Raw genomic sequence first — 22,119 nt, forward strand, 5'->3', positions numbered from 1 at the left:
ATCCCAGAGCATATTAAATAATTCATTGAATCATGTATGTAAAAACAAGTTACACAGTTGTTTATATTGAAATCGGGACATGTCAAATTTATATGAATAATCACCAATTCATAACTATCTAAAATAGAAATCACGTAGCCATAGGGATGTGTGCGAAAAACCCATTGCTGGTAAGTTGAAAATACTATAAATCCACTCCCAGCAATACTTTCTGTGACCAAGAAATTTTGATACCTAATCTTGTGAAATTAATTTTATCCATGGCTTCCCTGTTCTAACTTACATAGCCAGGGCATTGTTTGATTACAGTACTTAGTCATATGAACTAATTTGTTCAGACAGTCCTGATGTTAGCAAATTACTTGTTTAATCACTAAAGGTACAATTTTGCATTGAGCAAAATAACCTGTGTTTTGGTATTCTTTTGATTTGTTTTCTGTTCAGTTTACAGATATTTTGACAGCATTAGCCCTTTATTTAGCTATTAAGGATTACAACAAAGTTTTGGTGAGTAGATAAGTGCCTGTTTTTATTTATATTACTTCCAGTGCATTTTCTTCATACTGTTATCATCTTCCCAGCTTCTATTTCAGCAATGTTTTTCCCCTCCTGATATTTTACATACAGTGATCCCTCGATTTTCGCGGTCTCGATTTTCGCGAAACGCTACACCACGGTTTTTCAAAAAATAATAATTAAAAAATACTCCACGGTTTTTTTGCTATACCACGGTTTTTCCCACCCGATGACGACATACGTCATCACCAAGAGTCACTTCTCTGTCTCTTTCTCTTTCTTTCCTGTCATTCTGTGCTTCAATCATTTTCTCATTTCTCTTTTTTTCTCCCCTTTTTTCTATCATTTCTCTCTCTTCCTTCCACTCTTCTCTCTCTCTCTTTCTTCCTCTCTCTCACTCTCTTCCTTCCTTTCTCATCTTTCTTTCTCTCTCTCTTTCTCTATCTTGCTTCTTCCTCTCTCACACTCTCTTCCTCCCTCTCTCATCTCTATTTCTCCCCCTCTTGCTCTCGAGCGGCCGGGCGAACGGCGGGTGGCCGGGCGAACGGCGAGCGAGCGTGCGGCCAGGAGAGTGAACAGGAGAGCGGCGAGCGGCCGGCCGAGCGAACGGGAGAGCGGCGAGCGAAAGAGCGGGCGGGCAGTCGGGCGGGCGAGCGGGTGCTGGGGGGGCGGGGGCAGCCGACATTCAAAGCAATCTTTGTCGGCTTCCGCACTTTTGTCGCTCCCTGCCTCCACCATCTGCGCATGCGCGGCCGTGGAAAAAGGGCGCACATGCGCAGATGGTGTTTTTACTTCCGCACCACTATACCACGGAAAATCGATTATCGCGGGAGGTCTTGGAACGTAACCCCCGCGATAATCGAGGGATCACTGGGTATTGTTTATTTGGGTTGAGAATCTTGGGAGTTGTCAGAAGACATTTGCAGAGTATCCACCTGAGGAAGGCTGGTCTGCTCAGACACCTTGACTTGGAACTGCCTTACACTGAGTTGGATTCCATTCAACCTGCTCCTTTGAATGATTTCATGTGTCAGTTGTTGGCAGAGCTACTCTCCATCCATGTTGAACATCTAGCACTTCTAGTTTTAGATTTATTCAGAATATATATTTATTTATTTATTGGATTTGTATGCCGCCCCTCTCCGGGGACTCGGGGTGGCTAACAGCGACAATAAAACAGTGTACAATAGTAATTTGGTATTAGAAATGATTAAAAATCCATTAATATAAAAACCAAACATACATACATACATACCATGCATAGAATTGTAAAGGCCTAGAGGGAAAGAGGATCTCAATTCTGCCATGCCTGGCGGCAGAGATAGGTTTTAAGTTGTTTACGAAAGGCAAGGAGGGTGGGGGCAGTTCTAATCTCTGGGGGGAGTTGGTTCCAGGGGGCCGGGGCCGCTACAGAGAAGGCTCTTCCCCTGGGTCCCGCCAGGCGACATTGCTTAGTTGACGGGACCCGGAGAAGATCCACTCTGTGGGACCTAACTGGTCGCTGGGATATGCCCCAAGCCTTAATTTTTTAAACATTTTCTTGAAAGTGAAGACAGGGAATGCTGTTTCAGGGGGTAGAAATAGTAACATAAGTTGCTTGCCTCTATGGGAATGATGGGGCTGATGCTAGTCCTGCCAAATGTTACAGGATATGCAGTAGATACACAATTATATTTAAAGGCTAGGGTGCATGCTTAAATCAAGAACAAGTGATGGATTGGGGGGTTTTGTTTATTTTTTTGCCAAGGAAACGAATGTGTCTTAAAGATTAATGAATTCTTACCAACACCTTTAAATATAATTATACATATTCTGCCTATCCCATAAGATCTGGCAGGGTTAGCATGTTCGGTGTCCCACCAGTGCCATGCAGATATGCTGCTTATGTTGCTACTTCTACCCTGTAGAATAATATTCCCTGCTTCACCTTCAGGAAAATGTTAAAATCTGAGAGGTGGGTTTTTTTGGCAGATCTTTGGCCATTTGGATGTTTGTCTTCAATCTTTCTTTTGTTATTGTATCTTATATTTTATGCCATTTCCAAATGTTGCTGTACAGTGCTCAGAGTCATTGCCAATTAGTTGGTGTTACAATTTAGAGAACATAATAATGAATTAATGATGAGTAGACTCTATGAACAGTCATGAATATAGTTCTTAATAATAACTGGCTGCTCCCTTTCTCTCTGCTGTATTCTTTGTCTGTGCCTTCTAGTGTTACCAACTGGAGAAACTGGGTGCAATAATCCATGGCTTGTTTTAGGATAATTCTGTATGTTTATCTGGAGACAGAACTTTTAGATAATGTATTAGGAACACATTATCCATGATCACAAGAAGTGAACACAATATTACAAACCAGCAGCTGCTTGAAATACATGTTAGGCAATGGGTTGAAGATAGCTTGGCATGATTAAGTTATTCAGTTATGAGTTGAATATACTGCACTTTACTATATATTGCATCTTGTCAATACAAAATAATCAGGGCTTATACAATAATAATTCAAGTTGGTGTAAATGTTGAATTTATAAACCTGGATAACGATCCAGGAAGTTAAGTATTTCTTGCAGGAATCATAAAAACGAGCAGAATTGCTAAACACATTACTTTTACTTTCACATTTTTCTTTGTATACAGTTTAAAAAGCAAAAACTGCTAATAGAATTGGATAAATATGCATCTGATGCTTCAGAGCTTATCCGGACTCCTATGGAAATGTACTATGTTCCTCTCAAAGTAGCATTGTTGTAAGTATTGCTTTTGCATAGAGATTGGAAACTACCGGTAATTAGTTTATCTTAGTTTATCTTCCTTATGCGGAGAGCATTGGAACATTTATTTTATTTTTGAAGACCTTTTATTTTGCTTTTTCAGAAGTCTATGACTTTGAGTGATTGAGAAGTGCTTCTTGGCTGAGAATTTGAGATTTGTTTAAATTAGACTCGTACACCAAATAAGAGAAACAGTTTAGTGAAGTGATTAAGGCATCAGATTAGATAATGGGAGATTGCGTTCTACTTCTGTTTTAGACATAAAGCCAACTCTGTGATTTTGGGCCAGCCACTCACTCTCAGCGCTATGAAACAATGAGTGGGAAACCACTTCTAAAATCTTGCCAAGGAAAGAGGAGGTGTCCAGGCAGTCACCAGGAATCATGACTGACTCGAAGGCATCAAAAATTCATTCATTCATTCATTCATTGGCATCTTTCAGTCTCGAAAGACTACGGTATCATGTTCTGGAAAGAATTCCTAAAATGTCATATGAAAAGCCGGAGAACCTCTCCAGAGCATAAGGCCTGGGTAGGTTAGTAGGGAGGATAGACTGTTACCCAAGTAGGAGATCCTCCCTCTTCACATCTCTAAATTAATCCAAAGGAATGGCAAGGCCAAAATGATTGTTCCAGGTATGTTGCAGGAGTTATCAGAACATGCTGTACACGATTGTAAAAAAACCCACTCACTTTTCTTTTATGTACCAGTTTTGTGATTGAGTACAGAATCCCAAATGTTTGGCTTGAAGGATATATGATTAAGGTGTTTAAAATCAAGGATGATCCATCTTCACACAGTACATAATTGATTTATGGAATTTATCACAGATTTGGATAAGTTTATGGAGTACATATCCATCAAGATTAATAAGAATTATTAATCGATTTTACCTATGGATCGAAATAGCATACCTTTAAATACAGTTGCAGAGTAATAAAAATGAAAGAGGAGAATATCTCTATATCAATTCCAGTTGTAAACCCCTCATAAAGCATCTGTTTGGCAAATTTGAGGAAGAAAACTGACATATATATGTGAACTTGGATGTCTTTTTTCCCCCCAGTTACCTGTTGAATCCATACACTGTGTTGTCTTGTGTGGCAAAATCCACCTGTGCTATCAATAATGCTATAGTTGCATTCTTCATTTTGGCAACAATAAAAGGTAACGTACTTTGCTTTTCATGTAGAAATAGCCCACTTTGTACTGCTGTGCACATTAAGTAGCAAATTGTTTCCAAAGTTTTTGATAAACTGCAGATGTTTCTGCTTGTTCCAATGGGATATCAGCAATTTACATATTTCATGGAATGTTCTGCAGCAGGTTTTATCGTGTCTGCATCTCTTTGGTTTTCCTCGCATGTTGTCCAGCTAATTTTAGTCTTGGCATGAAGCTGATCTGGAAGATATAAAATTTGTCTTATGAAGCACATCTTCTGTTGTATCACAATGTCCTGTATTCACATGAGTTAATTTTTTGCAAGATCTCAGCATGTAGGATCTGGATTTTAGGATCAACAATCATGATAGGTAATGGCAGAATCTTTCAAAGGCAGCACTTAATGGGACACATTTAATCTTTGTGCCACCTGCCAGGTCATCTTCCATGTTTCACTGACATTGAAGTTGGCAAAACAAAACTTTTGTAAAATTGGAACTTTGTCTCAGTGTTAATAATTGTATGGACCATATTTAGTTTTTTTCTGTGTAACATTTTTGTGGCTTGTATCAGATTAAATTCAAAACAGTGATCTGCATCTTCTTTCAAATATATTCTTTCATATCATGTCTTAAAAGATGGAATATTGAGATCCGTTTTGATTAAAATTGCATGATAGTTCTGCTACAGCATTAAAATATAGAACTGGGTAAACAAGCAAATAGAAAAATAATGCAAAGCTCAGCAAATCACCTGGGCTGCATAGACTTCTAGAATAATTTCCTCTCAGAATATGTAATAATAATAATAATAATAATAATAACAACAACAACAACAACAACAATAATTTATTAAATTTGTATGCCGCCCCTCTCCGTAGACTCGGGGCGGCTCACAACAATGATAAAAACAATATTATAGTAGCACAAATCTAATATTAAAAGAAATAACTAAAACCCTATCATATTAAAATCAAACAACACATACATTCCAAACATAAATTATAAGTTACTATGTGTTAACATGTTGGAGCAAGTTATACTTGCTCTAACTCTATGTTTGGTTTGATATGGTTTGTTTGTATGTCGGACATCTTAGATTTCCCTAAAAGTGACACAATGTTTGTAAGGACCACAAGGAAATATTGATTATATTGCTATTGATGGTTTCCTGACAGAGAAAGAGGAGAATTGTTATTAATACAAATATCATTACAAACCTCTAGGTTTCTGTCATGTCTTCATTTGTTTCTAATAGCTAAGCCTAATCAGTTTAAGAGTTAGGTCCCATCCAGGCACCAAGACCACTTGCTCTTAGTTTAAAGTTACACTTGCAATTAGTTTAAAGTTATTAACTTAGTTTAAAGTTATTAACTTAATTGACAAAGGGAACCAGTGTAGCCATTGCCTTTAAAAGCTAGATTCCTTTTGGGATCGTTAAAGCCTTATACTTGAGGCATCAACATTTAGACTTCACGGTTTAGTTCAGAATGCACAAAATCTCTACTCAGAATTACTGTGCCAGTCCACGTTTTATATGGATTTGCAATAAATATTAAGTAATGTAAATATAAGAGATTATGTATAATAAATAATAATAATAATAATAATAATAATAATAATAATAATAATAATAATATTCACCCAGAAGTTTGTTGTTACTGGCTATTTACACCTTTTTTCTCTTTATTTTGCAGGTAGTTCTTTTCTGAGTGCTATATTTCTGGCATTAGCAACATACCAGTCTTTGTATCCTCTTACCTTGTTTGCACCAGCCCTTCTCTATTTAGTACAGGTATCTATTACATAAGAGCAAATGAGTTTTTAAAAATATCTTCAGTAAATAAAGATTAGCCACCATGAATTAACCAGCCCTGCAGAGGAATAACTATACCTACAAGATTGATAGTTAGATGATGGTTAGAATGAGAAAGCAAACTGTAAATTGCTTGCAAATCATCTTCATAGGATCAGAGATTTTAACTTGTAACTAAAATTATTGGGGAATTATCTATGCTGCTGCAAGGGAAGTACTGTTTGCAGCTCTTCCTCTAAAATCAACTACATCTAGAACAGTGTTTCCCAACCTTGGCAACTTGAAGATATTTGGACTCCAACTCCCAAAATTCCTCAACCATCATGTGCTGGCTGGGGAATTCTGGGAGTTGAAGTCCAAATATCTTCAAGTTGCCAAGGTTGGGAAACACTGATCTAGAAGAACTGCAGCTGGCAGTGATTCTCTTCCATTTATCACTCTCCTACTTCTCTGACTAAAAATTTACAAAGCCTCTACTGTAAAACTTTTCTCTCAACTCCTAATCCAGAGTCAGTGCAGAAAAGTAGCATGGTTAATATTTTCCAAAGTCTTTTAGAGCAAGAAAATTCAAAGGGTTTTTAATTTCCATTAAGACCAATCATTATGGCAATCAAAGTTGATAAAGTCCTTCATTAAGCCTCAACCTGAATTGTAATGGAGTACATAATTTGCATTACTATAAGCCACCAAAAGTCACATTTTATATGGGAAATAAGCAGCATAAACATTTAATAAATAAAATTATATGTGCAGGCAGCAATTTTGTGAACAGCAACACTATTTTGTGTAGAAAACCATTAAGAAATAAAGAAGAATAGATCCACTATTATTTCTTCCAAGGTATCCTGTACCATCCTTCCTGGAAAGATGGATTTTCATATTCTATATCTATCCAGACAGGTTTTTTTCACCTAGATCATTTCCTTCCTATGTAAAAAAGACTGTACTCATATGCACAATAGCCCAGTGTTTCCCAACCTTGGCAACTTGAAGATATCTGGACTTCAACTCCCAGAATTCCCCAGCCAGCATTCGCTGGCTGGGGAATTCTGGGAGTTGAAGTCCAAATATCTTCAAGTTGCCAAGGTTGGGAAACACTGCAATAGCCTCCTGATTTCTATATGAGCTTAAGAGATAGGAATTTTTTTTCTTCTAATGTCTTCACTTAATATCAGAAATAAATATAATTAAATAATTGAAAGAAACCTTTTTCACATATTTTGCTTGCAAGAAATTGCATGCAGACATTTCAAAACTATACTTTGTTGTCACTTTTTCCCTCCAGCGTCAGTTCATACCAGTGAAAATGAAAAGCAAGGAGTTCTGGTATTACGCCATGCAATATGCAGGACTATATTTGGGAAGTCTGATGGTGATAATTTTTCTCTCATTTTTCGTTCTCAACTCATGGGATTTCATTCCATCTGTTTATGGTTTCATGTAAGTAGATCTTGTTTGTCTGCATTATAACCACCTACATATAGGACAAAGATCTTTCCCAAGTTGTGAGTTCAAAGTATGAAACAAAACAAAACAATTGAATGAAACCTTTTATTTTTAAAACCTTTTTTTTTTTGCTCAATGTCTTATTAATTAGGTGGTTTCTTGCTTCAGCATTTTGGATAAATAGTATCTCTTTGTTGATCTGAATGACCTGAGAAGTGTTTAATTAGATCAGTGAAACAGAAGTGTGATTAAGTTGTCCTGGCATTCTAAGTATGGACTGCATGATTAAAAAATCCACAACTTAGATTCTGTGGAATGGGAAAAGCTATGTTCACAAATGCAACAGTGCATGTAAAAAGCTGCATATAAAAAATGAAAAATCTTCAGTGGATTTTGAAAAGTAGGTTAGGTTAGCACTTGCCAAGATTGTCCCAAATATGGTTTTTAAAAAGCCCCTGGACTTCCTTTTTTTTTCTTTGAAAATGTTTCATTTCTCATCTAAGAAACATCAGTTCTGGAAGAACTGAAGAAGCTTCCTAGAGAAGAAGTAAAATGCTTTCAAAGAAAAAAACAAAGAAAATCCACTAACCTTTTGAAAACTATCCTTTGGACAACCGTGGCCTTGATGAGTGAAAATCTTCAGAGACACCTGCCACTTTTATAGGAAAGTCCATGTAGTACTGTGCTTTGCACTAGGTTGTCTATTTAATGTCTTTGGATTTTTTGTTGTTTCCCAGAAATGACAGTGTAAATGACAGTAAAAAAGAAATATGATTTTCAAACAGTAGTTTTAGATGATCATTGCTGACATTTGTTTTGCAACTTGTTTCACTCTATGATCAACATGATCTTAGATTTTATAACAGCTACCCATGGGAAATTATTAAATGATAAAATTCAAATGTATTATTTTCTTCATTTATTCAATTTCTTTCACCATCCATCTAAACCAAGTGACTCTGTATTATCTGTACAATTGTCTTTTGACTAGAAGTACTGAAAATCTTTTGTTCTTTTATTACTGAGTGGTTTTAATTATTTTTTTTAACCGAATACCGTCTAAAACCCAAAGTAAAATTGTTTTAAAAACCCAAAACTTGCTACTGTGAAAAGGCAAGCAATAGTGGACTTCAGTTTCTTGAATTAAAAAAAAAAAAAAATTCAAGTGAATCCTAATACCTTATTTTTGTTGGATATGATTGGTAAAATCACTCTCTTTTGAGCTAACCTATCTCATAGAGATGATTTGTAGGGAGATAGAGGGAGAGAACCCTGTACCAATTCACTTTTGCTTCTGAAGAAAAAGCTGAATATATTTGTATTTGTATTTATTAGATTTGTATGCCGCCCCTCTCCGCAGACTCGGGGCGGCTCACAACAGTGATAAAAACGGTACATAGAGACAAATCTAATAATTAAAATCTAAAATAGCAATTATACATATAAAAAATCTAAAAAAACCCAGTAAATAAAAACATACATACAGTCATGTTGTGCACAGAAACTACATAGGCAAGGGGAAGATGTCTCAGTTCCCCCAAGCTTGACGACAAAGATGGGTTTTCAGGAGTTATATAACTCTTTAACAAAGAAAAGAATATTAAAAGTATCTTTAAAAAACCACTGTGTTTATTTTCATGTCTTCATAGTGAACAGAAACACTTCCTGTTTGTAACCCAGACATCTTTTTGAAGTTATTTGTGAATCTGAATATAATTTTATAAGTACAGATAATTCACTAATGATTATATTCTGTCAATTTCAGCCTGTCTGTTCCAGACCTGACACCCAACGTTGGCCTTTTCTGGTACTTCTTTGCTGAAATGTTTGAACACTTCAGTCACTTTTTTGTGTGTGTTTTTCAAATCAATGTTTTCTTCTACACTATTCCATTGGCGCTAAAATTAAAGTAAGCAGCTTCTTGACAATTATTTATTTATTTGCCTAATTGTAATATGCTAGTTTAGGTCAGATTCATTGTTGGTAATATTTTATATTACCTCACTTTAACTAAAAATTTAAAACTGTCAAGAATTGATTCAAACTAATTTAAACAGTTTAGTTTTTCCTATTAAGAATTTACACTTTTATAAGTTACTGGCCTTATATAGCGATAGGTTTTTTTTTCTATTTCCTTTGTCTTATACACACACTACAGGTAGTCCTTGGCTTTTAACCACAATTGAGCACAAAATTTCCATTGCTAAGCACGTGCTTGGCCTCATTTTATGGTCTTTCTTGCCACACTTGTTAAGTGAATCACTGCAGTGGTCAAGTTAGTAATAGGGTTGTTAAATGAATCTGGCTTTCCCATTGACTTTGCTTGTCACATGATCCTGGGACACTGCAGCTGTCATAAATAAATGCCAGTTGTCAAGCATCTGAATATTGATCAGGTAACCAAGGGGGTGGTGCAGTGGTCGTAAGTGTGAACCATGTTCATAAATCACTTTTTTTAAAGTCCTGCTGTAACTTGGAATGTTCACTACATGAATGGCTGTAAATCAAGGACTACCTGTAATAGGTATCTCAAAAAGCAAGAGGCTGTTGGAAAAAGCAGTTTCTCCATGGCCAAAGCCACCTAGGGGAGCAATGAACATTCTTTTTAAGCATTCTTTTTAATATGTATGTGAGTGACATAGGGGGAGGTTTGGTAGGGAAGGTTTGCCTATTTGCTGATGACTCTAAAGTGTGCAATAGGGTTGATATTCCTGGAGGCATCTGTAATATGGCAAATGATTTAGCTTTACTAGATAAGTGGTCAAAGCAATGGAAACTGCAGTTTAATATTTCCAAATGTAAAATAATGCACTTGGGCAAAAGGAATCCTCAATCTGAGTATTGTACTGTGTTAGCAAAAACTTCAGAAGAGAAGGATTTAGGGGTAGTGATTTCTGACAGTCTCAAAATGGGTGAACAGTGTGGTCAGGCGGTAGAGAAAGCAAGTAGAATGCTTGGCTGCACAGCTAGAGGTATAAGAAGCAGGAAGAGGGAGATTGTGATCCCGCTGTATAGAGCGCTGGTGAGACCACATTTGGAAAACTGCTCTGTTCTGGAGACCTCACCTACAAAGAGATATTGATAAAATTGAACAGGTCCAAAGACGGGCTACAAAAATGGTAGAAGGTCTTAAGCATAAAATTTATCAGGAGAGACTTAATGAACTCTGGGGGACAGAAGGTAAAGGAGGGGAACATGATTGAAACATTTAAATATGCTAAAGGATTAAATAAGGTTCAGGAGGGAAGTGTTTTTAATAGGAAAGTGAACACAAGAACAAAGGGCACAATCTGAGATTAGTTGGGGGAAAGGTCAGAAGCAACATGAGAAAATATTATTTTACTGAAATAGTAGTAGATGCTTGGAACAAACTTCCAGCAGACGTGGTTGGTAACTGAATTTAAATATGCCTGGGATAAATATTTATCCATCCTAAAATAAAATACAGGAAATAGTATAAGGGCAGACTAGATGGACCATGAGGTCTTTTTCTGCCGTCAATCTTCTCTGTTTCTCTATTTTTCTCTATGAAATCTTCATTGAATATTCTCAGAAGCTGTTTTGAAAGAGGATGTGGCAACACTTTAATATATAGCAGTGCTTTCATTTCAAAGGCAAATAATGCACCGTTAGAAGAAAAGCTACACAAATTGAGGGTTTTATCTCTTCCAGGCATAAGCTAATACCAAACAATTGCTTTTAATTGACTTTTACTGAAATAAACCAAAACTACTCTCCAGCTTTGTAATGTTTCCAAATTTCTGTTTTGTCTCAGATTGAAATGCCTGCATACATCATCCATACATGAAATAAATCAGTCATCAGTTCTAATGGCCTCTTTATTTTTAATACTGGAAGAGCAAACTGTTCATTGACACCAATGACAACTCACACCACCAAATACATTTAGTTTACTTAATCCATTTTAGACTACTTTAAACTGCAGACCACCTGAGTGAAAGAACTGCCCTTATTATTTTATTTTACTTTTTGCTTCATGTAGCCCTGTCTGCCTCCAGATCTGTTGTGAACGCAACTTCCAGAATTCTTAGATAGGAGAATTCCCAAGTGACAATTCCACAAATCTTCAAAGTATCAATGAAGGGACTCCTGTCTTATGCCTAACCACCTGGAATAAATAATTTAAAGCTCAAATGTGCTAGTGATAACAGAAGCTATATATATTAGAGTTGTTGAGTAGAGTCTTACAAGTCTTAAGTACCTTTTATCTCAATATTCTGAGTGTTGTGCATTAAAGCTAATTAATTGTGGTAATTCAAAATACAGTGATACCTTGTCTTACAAACGCCTCGTCATACAAACTTTTCGAGATACAAACCCGGGGTTTAAGATTTTTTTGCTTCTTCTTACAAACTATTTTCACCTTACAAACCCACTGCCGCCGCTGGGATGCCCCACCTCCAGACTTCCGTTGCCAGCGAAGCATCTGTTTTTGCACTGCTGGGATTCCCCTGAGGCTCCCCTCCATGGGAAGCCCCACCTCCGGACTTCCATGTTTTTGTGATGCTGCAGGGGAATCCCAGCAGGGAAATCCCAGCAGTGCAAAAATGGGTGCTTCGCTGGCAACGGAATTCTGGAGGTGGGGTTTCCCAGCGAGGGGAGCCTCAGTGAAATCAGAGCATCGCAAAAACACAGAGGTCCAGAGGTGGGGTTTCCCATGGAGGGGAGCCTCAGGGGAATCCCAGCAACACAAAAATGGGCACTTTGGCTGGCAAAAGGGGTGAATTTTGGGCTTGCACACATTAATCACTTTTCCATTGATTCCTATGGGAAACATTGTTTCATCTTACAAACTTTTCACCTTAAGAACCTCATCCCGGAACCAATTAAGTTTGTAAGACAAGGTATCACTGTATATAGAACAGCAGCACCTCAGTCACCCAATTACTTACAGTCCTTCTTGTTTCTTCCTAGGGAACATCCCATGTTCTTCATGTTTATTCAGTTGGCCATCATTTCCATCTTTAAGTCCTACCCAACTGTAGGTGATGTTGCTCTCTACATGGCCTTCCTTCCTCTCTGGAGCCACCTATATCAGTGTAAGTTCTGTATTATTAATGTGGAAATTGTGCATTATGGTCGCTACCTTGACAACGGGCCAAGGAGTAATATAGAATATCTAGTAAGAGATCATTATTTTTCATAAGTGGATCTATTTGGATTTCAGCCATTTTCTCTGTACTAAGGAGCTCCAAAACCTGCTTCCAGTAGCTGGTTTCTCCAACTGTTTGGATACATTTCTGATTGAATCAGATACAACAATGGAGTGTTCATTTCATCACATGGTGAATCTCATTTCCAATTGTGAAGGTTAAAAAAATGTGAATAGTTGGTTCATGAAAACTGAACAATATTCTCTACTTATTTTTTCTTCTGATATATTTAACTGAAACGTAAGATTTTTCCAAGAATGTGTGCCTTTTTGGGTTCAATGTATTGTTGATTTTTCAGAGAATAGTGTATGGCTTTATGAATTCAATGTATTGTTGAATCACTTTGGGAGTCTTGTTATAAAATATAAAAATAAAAATAAATCAATGAATGAAAGTACTTTATCAATGTTAAATATATTTCTAATTGCTATGCATTGACTTAAGTAATGCATCTTAAAAGGGTGGTGGGAGACAGTACTTTGTTCTATAAAATATTAGATTTTAGAACATTTAGAATTTTATTTCAGAACAGGAAGAATTCAATCCAGAATTAGCTGTCCACCCAGTTACCCACCCGTATTATATTTTGGTAGCCTTGTATTTTGTCATTTGCACCTGCTTCAATTTCGGAAGTGGAATCTGTCCTGTGCAGTTGGGAAAACTGCACAAATAAACCTGTCAAAGTTTTCCTCCCCCACAGGAACTGTGGTTAATTACCGATTCTAAGAAAGGGACCTCTGTAGCAGCTGTTTCTGGAGCCACCCTCTAAATTAGTATGTGCCACCCATTGTAACTAAGATAGGACAAGCCAACAATGCCTCAGTGTATCAATTAACCAGCTTTAATGATGTCTCTGCTTTTTTTGTTGTAGTTTTGCGGAATGTCTTCATACTTTCCTGCGTACTCATTGTGTGTTCCCTGCTGTTCCCGGTTTTATGGCATCTCTGGATTTATGCAGGAAGTGCAAACTCCAATTTTTATTATGCAATCACATTGACATTCAATGTAGGCCAGGTTAGTGAAACAAAATATTGCATGTGGGTTAAGTATCCCTTACAGACTCCCTGACTCCTAACCTTTGTTTTATACATTCTAGATATATTTGAAAGTACTACGGTACTAAACGTAAAAACATATATCCTTGGGCTTTTGCTTTTTCTTTTATATCAAAAAGAAAAAGTGCTGCAAATCTTTCCAGAGTTAAGAGTAGAGATAAATAGGAGTTCAGTTAATAAGGGCTCCATGTAGATTCTTGCATTTTCCAATGATTGGGGCAAATTTAATAACTTTGTATGTCTGTATAAGAGTTTTTCTAGGGCAGGTTTTTTTAATACAATTTGTCTAGTTAATATCCATCTTTCAAATGTGCTATCACAATATTAATCAGGGTTGTTGAATTGGACTTTTTGGTTCTTTGTTTCCAAATTATGGGCATCAGCAGTGATGACCAAAGGTCTGCGTCCAAGCAGTGATGTATATAATTACACAGAGGGCATGAGCTATAGATTTATTAGTTGTCCTGCCTGAAATATGTAATTATAGCATTTGCATGATTTTGTCATCATATGCATGGAGTAATAGCAATCTACCATTTTCTGCAAAATGTAATGCCTCAAATCCAAATACATTTTATTAGAGTTCTAGGGAAAATGGGAAAGTAAAACACAATATTCATTTATATGAGTACTACTTGCATGAGAATTTCGTTCAGCCTAGCAGGTTGGAATGACAGCTGTTTTCTCCGTTGTAGCTGGAATTTCCCAACTGCCTTGCCAGTTTTCTAAACCCATCTGCTTTTAGATGATTAGTAATCACCAGTGTGCAACTAGTCCTCTTCATAGTGCTCTCCTATTCTTTAATGGTTGTTCATCTGAAAAGGGAAGTAGCACTCCTGCAAGTTGTGTATCACTAAATCTTATTGTGATGAAGTGTGTTGCTATATAAAAATCCCTGGTTTGGGCTGTAAGTAGTCAGTATTGCTGACAAGAGATAGATGAGGAGGTGAAAATTATAGATGTGACTGTACTCGATTGGACCTAAGATGCATTTTTGCAATGCATAATACTCTTGACTGTGATGTAGCTATCCATCTTGTTTTGTTCCTCTTATGCTTAATATTTGAAAGCATTCATCTACAGTGTTAGTGGAAATATTAGCTCATCAAATAGATCAGCTGTTCATAGCTACTCGTCTGTTCAATTTAAGGTTCTACAATACTATACCATATTTTGTCTCTCCAAATTTATCTTCATATATTGTTTTAGTTCTATAAATCCAGAAATTGAGCCTTTATTTTTGTGTTGATCTATTAGTCTAAAAAATGCTTATTATATTGATTTTGGCTTTTCTATCTCCTAAAACTGATAGCCAAATTTCAACATAATGGGAGCATTGCTGAGGCTCAACTTGTCATTGGCAATATGGTTTGTTGGGTTTGCAAAAATAACCGAAAGAAGAATAATAGATGAAGGAATGCTAGTACTGTAGTAATAGAATCACCTTACTGGTTCAAAATTTAGTTGACTATCTCACTGAGATGTATTTATGTACAGTAGTGCTTAAAAAGTGTGAAGCTTTTTGCATTTTTAATATCTTCATACATAAAAGCCATATTATGCAATCCTAAAGCTAGATAAAAAGAACCCAATTAGACAAACTCAAAACATTACATGTACCTTTATTTATTGAAGAAAATGATTCATGTGTAGCAAAAAAATGTGAGTCTTTGCTTTCAGTAAGAGGAGTGTCCCCCTTGGGTAGCAATAACTGCAGCTATACATTTCTGGTATCATAATTGTTGATCAGCCCTGCACATCAACTTGGAGGAATCTGAGTCCATCCCTCTTTACAGAACAGCTTCAAATTAGGCGCTGTTGGCGTGCTTCTTGGCATGAACTGCCTACTTCATGCCCTTCCACGATATTTCTACAGGATTAAGGCCAAACCTTTGACTTGATGATTCCAAAACATTTGCTTTCTTCTGTTTTAATCATTCTTTGGCCATATGATTTGTATGTTTACAGTAGGTCATTGCTTAGTTCATAATCCACTTTCTCTTGAGATTTGGTTCATAGACAGATATTCTGACATTTTCCTGTAAAATTTGCTGGTGCAATTCAGAATTCATAGTTCCCTCAATTGAGGCAAGCCATCCTGATCCAGAGGCAAGAAACCAGACTAGTTCTGTTTTGTTCTCATCCATCCACAAAAGTTTCCTCCTTTCATCTTTTTAGCTTACCCACATGGTCATATATAAACTGTAGACAGATAGCAATGTTCTTTTTGGAACACTGATTGTATTAGAACCACTAAAGCTATTATTTTGGCAAAAGATGGTGTTACTCTTCAGGGTGCAAACAAATACAGGATCCAAGACACACATATATATTTTCCTTTGTACCCTTTGCCAGTGGCAGGTAGCTATGAATTGAATGCATTTTCCTGTAATCTCTATTTGTCTCTGAAAAGAGAAAACTACTGATGTCAAAGGATTTCCAACCGGAAGAATTTAATGAGAAAAAATTTGGTGCTATTTCTATCTATACTATAGATCAGCATTCCTTTTTTTTAAAAAAATATAATTTTTATTGATTTTTTAAAATTTTTACAAAAAGCAAAAACATAAAACATTCCTTAAACTTGAGAACATTAAAATGTGTGGGCTTCAACTCCAAGAATTCTCCAACTGGGGAATAGTTTTCTGACTGTTGAAATCCACACATCTTCAAGTTGAAGGAAATACTGATGTGGATTGCGCTACGGATCTGGGTATGATTTGAAATTGGGAATTTGGAATTTCTTGATTGTAATATTATCATAATGCAGTCAGCTGGCTTTATATAAAGTAAATCCTACGAGTCTACGGAGAGGGGCAACATACAAATCTAATAAATAAATAAATCCATATCTCCACCAATCAGTCTGATATGTATATACAGTACTACTAAATGCATACAGGGGTAAGCTTTAATGTTTACAATATCTTCTTAAGTGCAATCTTTTTGTTTTAAAGGAAGTTATATCAACTTTTTTTCCCTCTCTCTCTCTCTCACACAGATTTTTCTCATCTCGGATTATTTTTATGCCTTCCTGCAGAGGGAATACTACCTCATTCACGGAATCCACTTAATAAGAAAAGATAGGACAGATCCTATATTGGTTCTTAAATAATCCTGGCATTGGATGTGACTTGAGGAATAGACATTTATGGAAAAAAAAATACTTAAGTGGGTGGGGAACTGGTTTTGGGGAAGGAACTGTTTTGCATATGGAGACTAGGTGGCGATATGGGAATAACGCTAATCCTGATACAGGATCCTTGTGAACAAGGTGGAAGAGACTGCATTTATATCCTGTATCCCTATTTAAAGCTGTTTCCTCCGGCCATAGCATTGTTGTGAACCCTGTTCAACAATCCGTGAGATTCTTCGGGTAAACTGCATTGGGACTTACAATCAAAATGAGCTTTTGTACCTAGAAGCAAGGCAGTAGGTGATGATGATAATGATGATTTCTGGGAATACCGTACTGTTTGGAAGTTTTTTTTCAGGAAACAAATAGTATGCATTATTTTTATTTTTCCTGCTTTGCGTCCTTTGCTGTAATTGTTCATTTATCTTCTCCTAAATTTACAGAGGTCTTTGAAGGAAGGGAATCTACATGGAACTTCTTGTGCAAATACGAGTAGCTAGGAGGCCTGATACAACAAAGTGCTCTAGACAGATGGTGGATTCAGCACCAGTCGGAACCAGTCTGGCAATCAGGGAGAGCTAAATCCCAGATTTTAAACAACAGTGGTCAGGATTAGGATTAAGGTCACAAGGCGGATAGAATTTGCTCACTTTACTTTAAGGGAAAATGGTGTTTCTCCGTCTGGAGATACCACTATTCTATTTGGATATTAGTTTTAAGGAAGAGAGATTAACACAGCATGATATATAAAATCTATCCTGCTCCCCCTCCCCCGGTGGAATGCACACGGATCTACATGGTCATGGCTGAGCTACCTAATCCATTTTTTAAGAGATGCATAAAACAATTTCTCTACCTTGATTCAATTTTGAGACCATAATATGTATTTTTTTTTACATTTTCTGATTTTGTGCAAAAATAATCAGAAAGTACAAACGTTTTAACTTCTCTCCAAATCAGACCAATCTATTTCCACATGATGCTAATCCTTTACAATACTCATGCAGATTCCACCCAAAGTGTTACCTCTTGACAGGACAAGCAATGAAATGTGAGGGTGTTAGAAAAGAGGCTGTGCAAAAAGGCTGGTCCCTTCCCATCTACCTTCAGTGTTGTCAGGGCAGATTTCTTCTTTTAAGATGTATGTATGTATGTATGTATGTATGTATGTATGGATGGATGGATGGATGGATGGATGGTACTTGCTATTATAATTTTTCCAAATTAATATAGCTGTACCTGGTGTCTTTGTTATTTTAGTCACCGTCTGTTTTCATCACAGGAAAGCAGAGCAAAATTTAACCAAGCTCCCAGTTCCCAGAAAAAGGACACTCTTTTTTTTTTAACCTGTGAGCAGAAATGATAAGATTGGGAGGCACTGAATTTAGTATTAAATATGCCATCTGTAACTTTTTGCAAAGCCATTCTGCAGGCTATTCATACGTGCTTTTTTTTTACAATGTATTTCCTACTAGGTGCTCTTTCAAAAGGAATTAAAAATAAAGAAACATCTTGCCTTATTCAACTACAGAGTGTATTAGATGTGGAACACCGCAGCTGTGTCTAGAAAGGACTCTATGTTGTATTACCAAAAAAATCTGTATTGTCCAATCCCAAGATTGTGAGCAGTGTGCATGTATATAAAACAAAGAGCCATTCCAGCTGCCTCAATTAATTAGAAACAATCAGTATATTAAAAATCATTACATTCATTATCTGTATGTTCATATATTGGAAGAGCTTATATCTAGCCTCAGTGGCGCAGTGGTTAGAGTGCAATACTGCAGGCTACTTCTGCTGCCTGCTGGCTACCTGCAGTTTGGCAGTTCAAATACCACCAGGCTCAAGGTTGACTCAGCCTTCTACCCTTCCAAAGTGGGTAAAATGAGGACCCAAATTGTTGGGGCAATATGCTGACTATAAACTTCTTAGAGAGGGCTATAAAGCGATATATAAGTCTAAGTACTATTGCTATTATATCCCAGCACTATAAAGTTCACCATCAAATCAAATTTCTTGTTTCATGCAAATTGATAATCATCTTGATGAGAGATGTAATCTTATGTGAGTTCCAACTAATCTGGATACAATAATTTAGTAGTAAGAAATGAAATGGATACATTACTAGAGAGTCTTTTGTTTTGTCTCTTATTGAGGGGTCTTCCTTTGGCATCTTATGTCAAATTCAAGGCTGTTGCAAGGTGGACATATTGATAAGAGGAAAACCTTTTAATGTGTGACTTTATATAGGCATAGGAAAAGCAGAAGCTGCTGCATTTGTAACTGATCCAATTTCCATTTGGCTAACTTATTCTAGAACTCTGCTCTACCTTATCCAGGGTTTAAAAAGCAAGAACAATTCAGTTTCCTACTTTTGAATAAATATGGAAATAATATCAGTGGACTGTATTATATACATAAGTCTGGTATTTATATTTTTGTTAGACCGATTTAAGATTTATTAATTGGTGTTAAAGAGTTTGAATTATGAATTAAACAAGATAATTTAAATGTCCAGGAATAAATTAGCATTGCCCACTTATTTTATAAAACGTTGGCCTAATAAACAATTGCCTGAATATGAATCTTTGTTGTTCGGCTAGTTTTTTTCATGGCCAGTGCAAGTACTTTTACTAGTCCACTTTTTAAATCAGTGAACATTAACAATAAGGTGATGGCAAGAATAGGAAAGAAATACATATATATTCAGGATCTTCTCTAGATATTTTGCTGCCATAGGTTTATAGTTTGGCTCATTTTTCACTTTTATAAGGATTTTTAAAAGCGTCCCCTTAGATTTTTTTTTTCTTCTTTCAGTTTTCCATATATGATTTTCAGCCCCAGACATTATTTTGGGGGATATTTTCATTTTTATTTCATGTTTATGCTGTGGAATTATATTTAACCTTCAAGTAGGGTTAAAGCATACCAGCTCAGGAAGTGTGTCATCACTACTTTGTGCTTTTCTATGTTTTTTTCAGAAGTCTTTTTGGTTTTTGCATCTCTTAAAATTTGGTGCCCCTAAATTAGTGCCTGTTCAGTCTTAGGAGTCAGCTCTGTATATATGTTACTGTCAAAAATTTAAAAGTGCCAGTTATATGCTAAATTTTGCATAATTATGGTATCTGCTTATTTATACTTATTTGTGCCCATTATGAACATGACATATCTGAAAAGTCCAATCTTACAAACCAAACTTGCCATAAAGGGATAGATGAACACCAATTAAGCAGAGGTCCTCAAACATGGCCACTTGAAGACTTGTGGACTTCAACTCCCAGAATTCTCCAGCCAGCATAGTTGGCTAGAGAATTCTGGGAGTTGAAGTCCACAAGTCTTCAAGTGACCAAGTTTGGGGACCCCTGCCAATTAAGATTCCTTTTCCAACAAAAGGAATGGTAGTAGGGAGATTTCAGGGTGACGATGACGAAGGAGAGGAAAAAAGAAGGCTTTATGTATGAAAAGATTATAGAAGAAAGGGAACTTAAGATTTTTAGAACCAAGGATCGCTCAACTTTTGATGCATGTGATGTGTGGAGTGGAAGATAATAAGGTGTAAACTTTGATTTCAATCATAGGTTTCCTCCTTACTATGATTGTATGTAATACACCCCCAATTACTTACATCATGAACTCAGTCAATGTGAGAAGCTAATGGTGCTATCATGCGTTTTCCATTGCTACCGTACTAGTAGTATCTACTAAAGCAAAGCAGTGATTGATAAACTTATGTATGTTCTGGAGCAGATTGTAAGAGGTGATCAGAAGAGACAGAGTACCTTTATCTGGTTCTGCCCAGATATAAATTTGACCTATCATTTTTCCAGAATATCCAGGAATTGCAGTTCAACCAACTATGATGTCTTTCATAACATTTAAAACATCTGTTATTTATAGAAATAATTCATTTCCTCAGTAGATATGAACTAAACTGAAAGCTTTAGTATTATCAAACACATTTTGCTTGATAAAATAGTTGCCTTGTCTGAAGTCTAAGCTTTTGGTGACATAGAAAATAACATGCTAGTGAGATTCTCTTGGACTACAAAATACAACTCATTTGCCCTTCTGTGGAATGGCTTTTCCATTCAATGGCATTTTGTATTATCTGCTTTGTATTATCTTTGTCAACTGCAAAGAAATGCTGGTTTTATATGCTATGAGCAACAACCAATGCCATCTTGAGTGAGTCAATGCCTTAGATAAATTAGATTCTTTATGAAGGAGATGAATTGAGTGAGAAGGGGAAAATATGCAGAGGTTTGCATATTTTGGTATATTTATTGAACAAAGGACACAAAGTATGGATTGTATGACTATCCAATGGTTAGTTGCATATGCCTACATGAGTTTTACTGAACACTTATAAAATCTATTCAGCTAAATGTAATCATTTTTATCTGGCAATATCCTAACTAAAACTTTTCCACCTCCACATTATAATTACTTATCTGGATTGGCATGCAGAATTCCTGTAACTTTGTAGTATTCTGAAGTTTCTAGTTGTTGTGGCATTACTACTTTTTCATGTGGCTGAAAGACATCCAGAGGCTCTATTTGTAGACTGCCCTGCATGTAAGTTGATCACCTGCCAGGCAAAATTGGGAAAATGAAAATAGAAGGGCGCCACTTCACTCACAAAGGAACAGAATTATTGAGCAACATTCTTTCATAGCTGTAGAAAATGTAACTCACATGCAGGGCAGTGTCTGGCACATGGCCCTGCTATCTAGAATCAGATTCAAAGATCGATTCTAGCTCAATTTCTACTTGATGCTCTCCAAATATGTTGCAAAATTACTATCTTGCAGAGGGCACCAGATGGAGCATACTATATTGACTCAAATTCAAATCATTGAACAGTCTACCTTTCGGTCAATAAATTGGGTGACTTTCATCTCAGTGACTGAGTCATCCCCACCTAACTTTCTGAAGCAGTTTTTTGGGGGGGGGGGTTGTCCTGGAAGTTCAGGTAGCCCTTCACTTATGACGGCAGTTGGAACTGGAATTTCTATTGCTAAGCAATATGGTCATAAAACGTGA

General features: G+C 36.4%; 1 protein-coding gene and 1 long non-coding RNA gene across 2 annotated transcripts in view; one reads left to right on the forward strand and one right to left on the reverse strand.

Annotated features, from left to right (window-relative positions):
* PIGU (phosphatidylinositol glycan anchor biosynthesis class U) overlaps positions 1–19,661 on the forward strand; it is a 24,590-nt gene extending 4,929 nt beyond the window's left edge. Inside the window, exons 4-12 of the mRNA XM_070744859.1 lie at positions 445–507; positions 3,156–3,265; positions 4,356–4,456; positions 6,147–6,244; positions 7,551–7,705; positions 9,477–9,620; positions 12,647–12,771; positions 13,757–13,899; positions 16,942–19,661. Of these exons, the coding sequence (XP_070600960.1) occupies positions 445–507; positions 3,156–3,265; positions 4,356–4,456; positions 6,147–6,244; positions 7,551–7,705; positions 9,477–9,620; positions 12,647–12,771; positions 13,757–13,899; positions 16,942–17,055 (1,053 nt within the window). The 3' untranslated portion in view covers positions 17,056–19,661. The remainder of the gene's footprint in view (positions 1–444; positions 508–3,155; positions 3,266–4,355; positions 4,457–6,146; positions 6,245–7,550; positions 7,706–9,476; positions 9,621–12,646; positions 12,772–13,756; positions 13,900–16,941) is intronic.
* Positions 4,097–13,673, reverse strand: LOC139163765 (uncharacterized). Its single transcript, XR_011558522.1, has 2 exons — positions 12,625–13,673; positions 4,097–4,690 (listed from the first exon to the last, which is right to left on the reverse strand). It is a non-coding gene; the product is annotated as an uncharacterized lncRNA (long non-coding RNA).
* Positions 19,662–22,119: the final 2,458 nt, after the last annotated feature.

This window comes from Erythrolamprus reginae, chromosome 3 (assembly GCF_031021105.1).
Source record: "Erythrolamprus reginae isolate rEryReg1 chromosome 3, rEryReg1.hap1, whole genome shotgun sequence".
In the NCBI taxonomy this organism is placed as follows: Eukaryota; Metazoa; Chordata; class Lepidosauria; order Squamata; family Dipsadidae; genus Erythrolamprus; species Erythrolamprus reginae.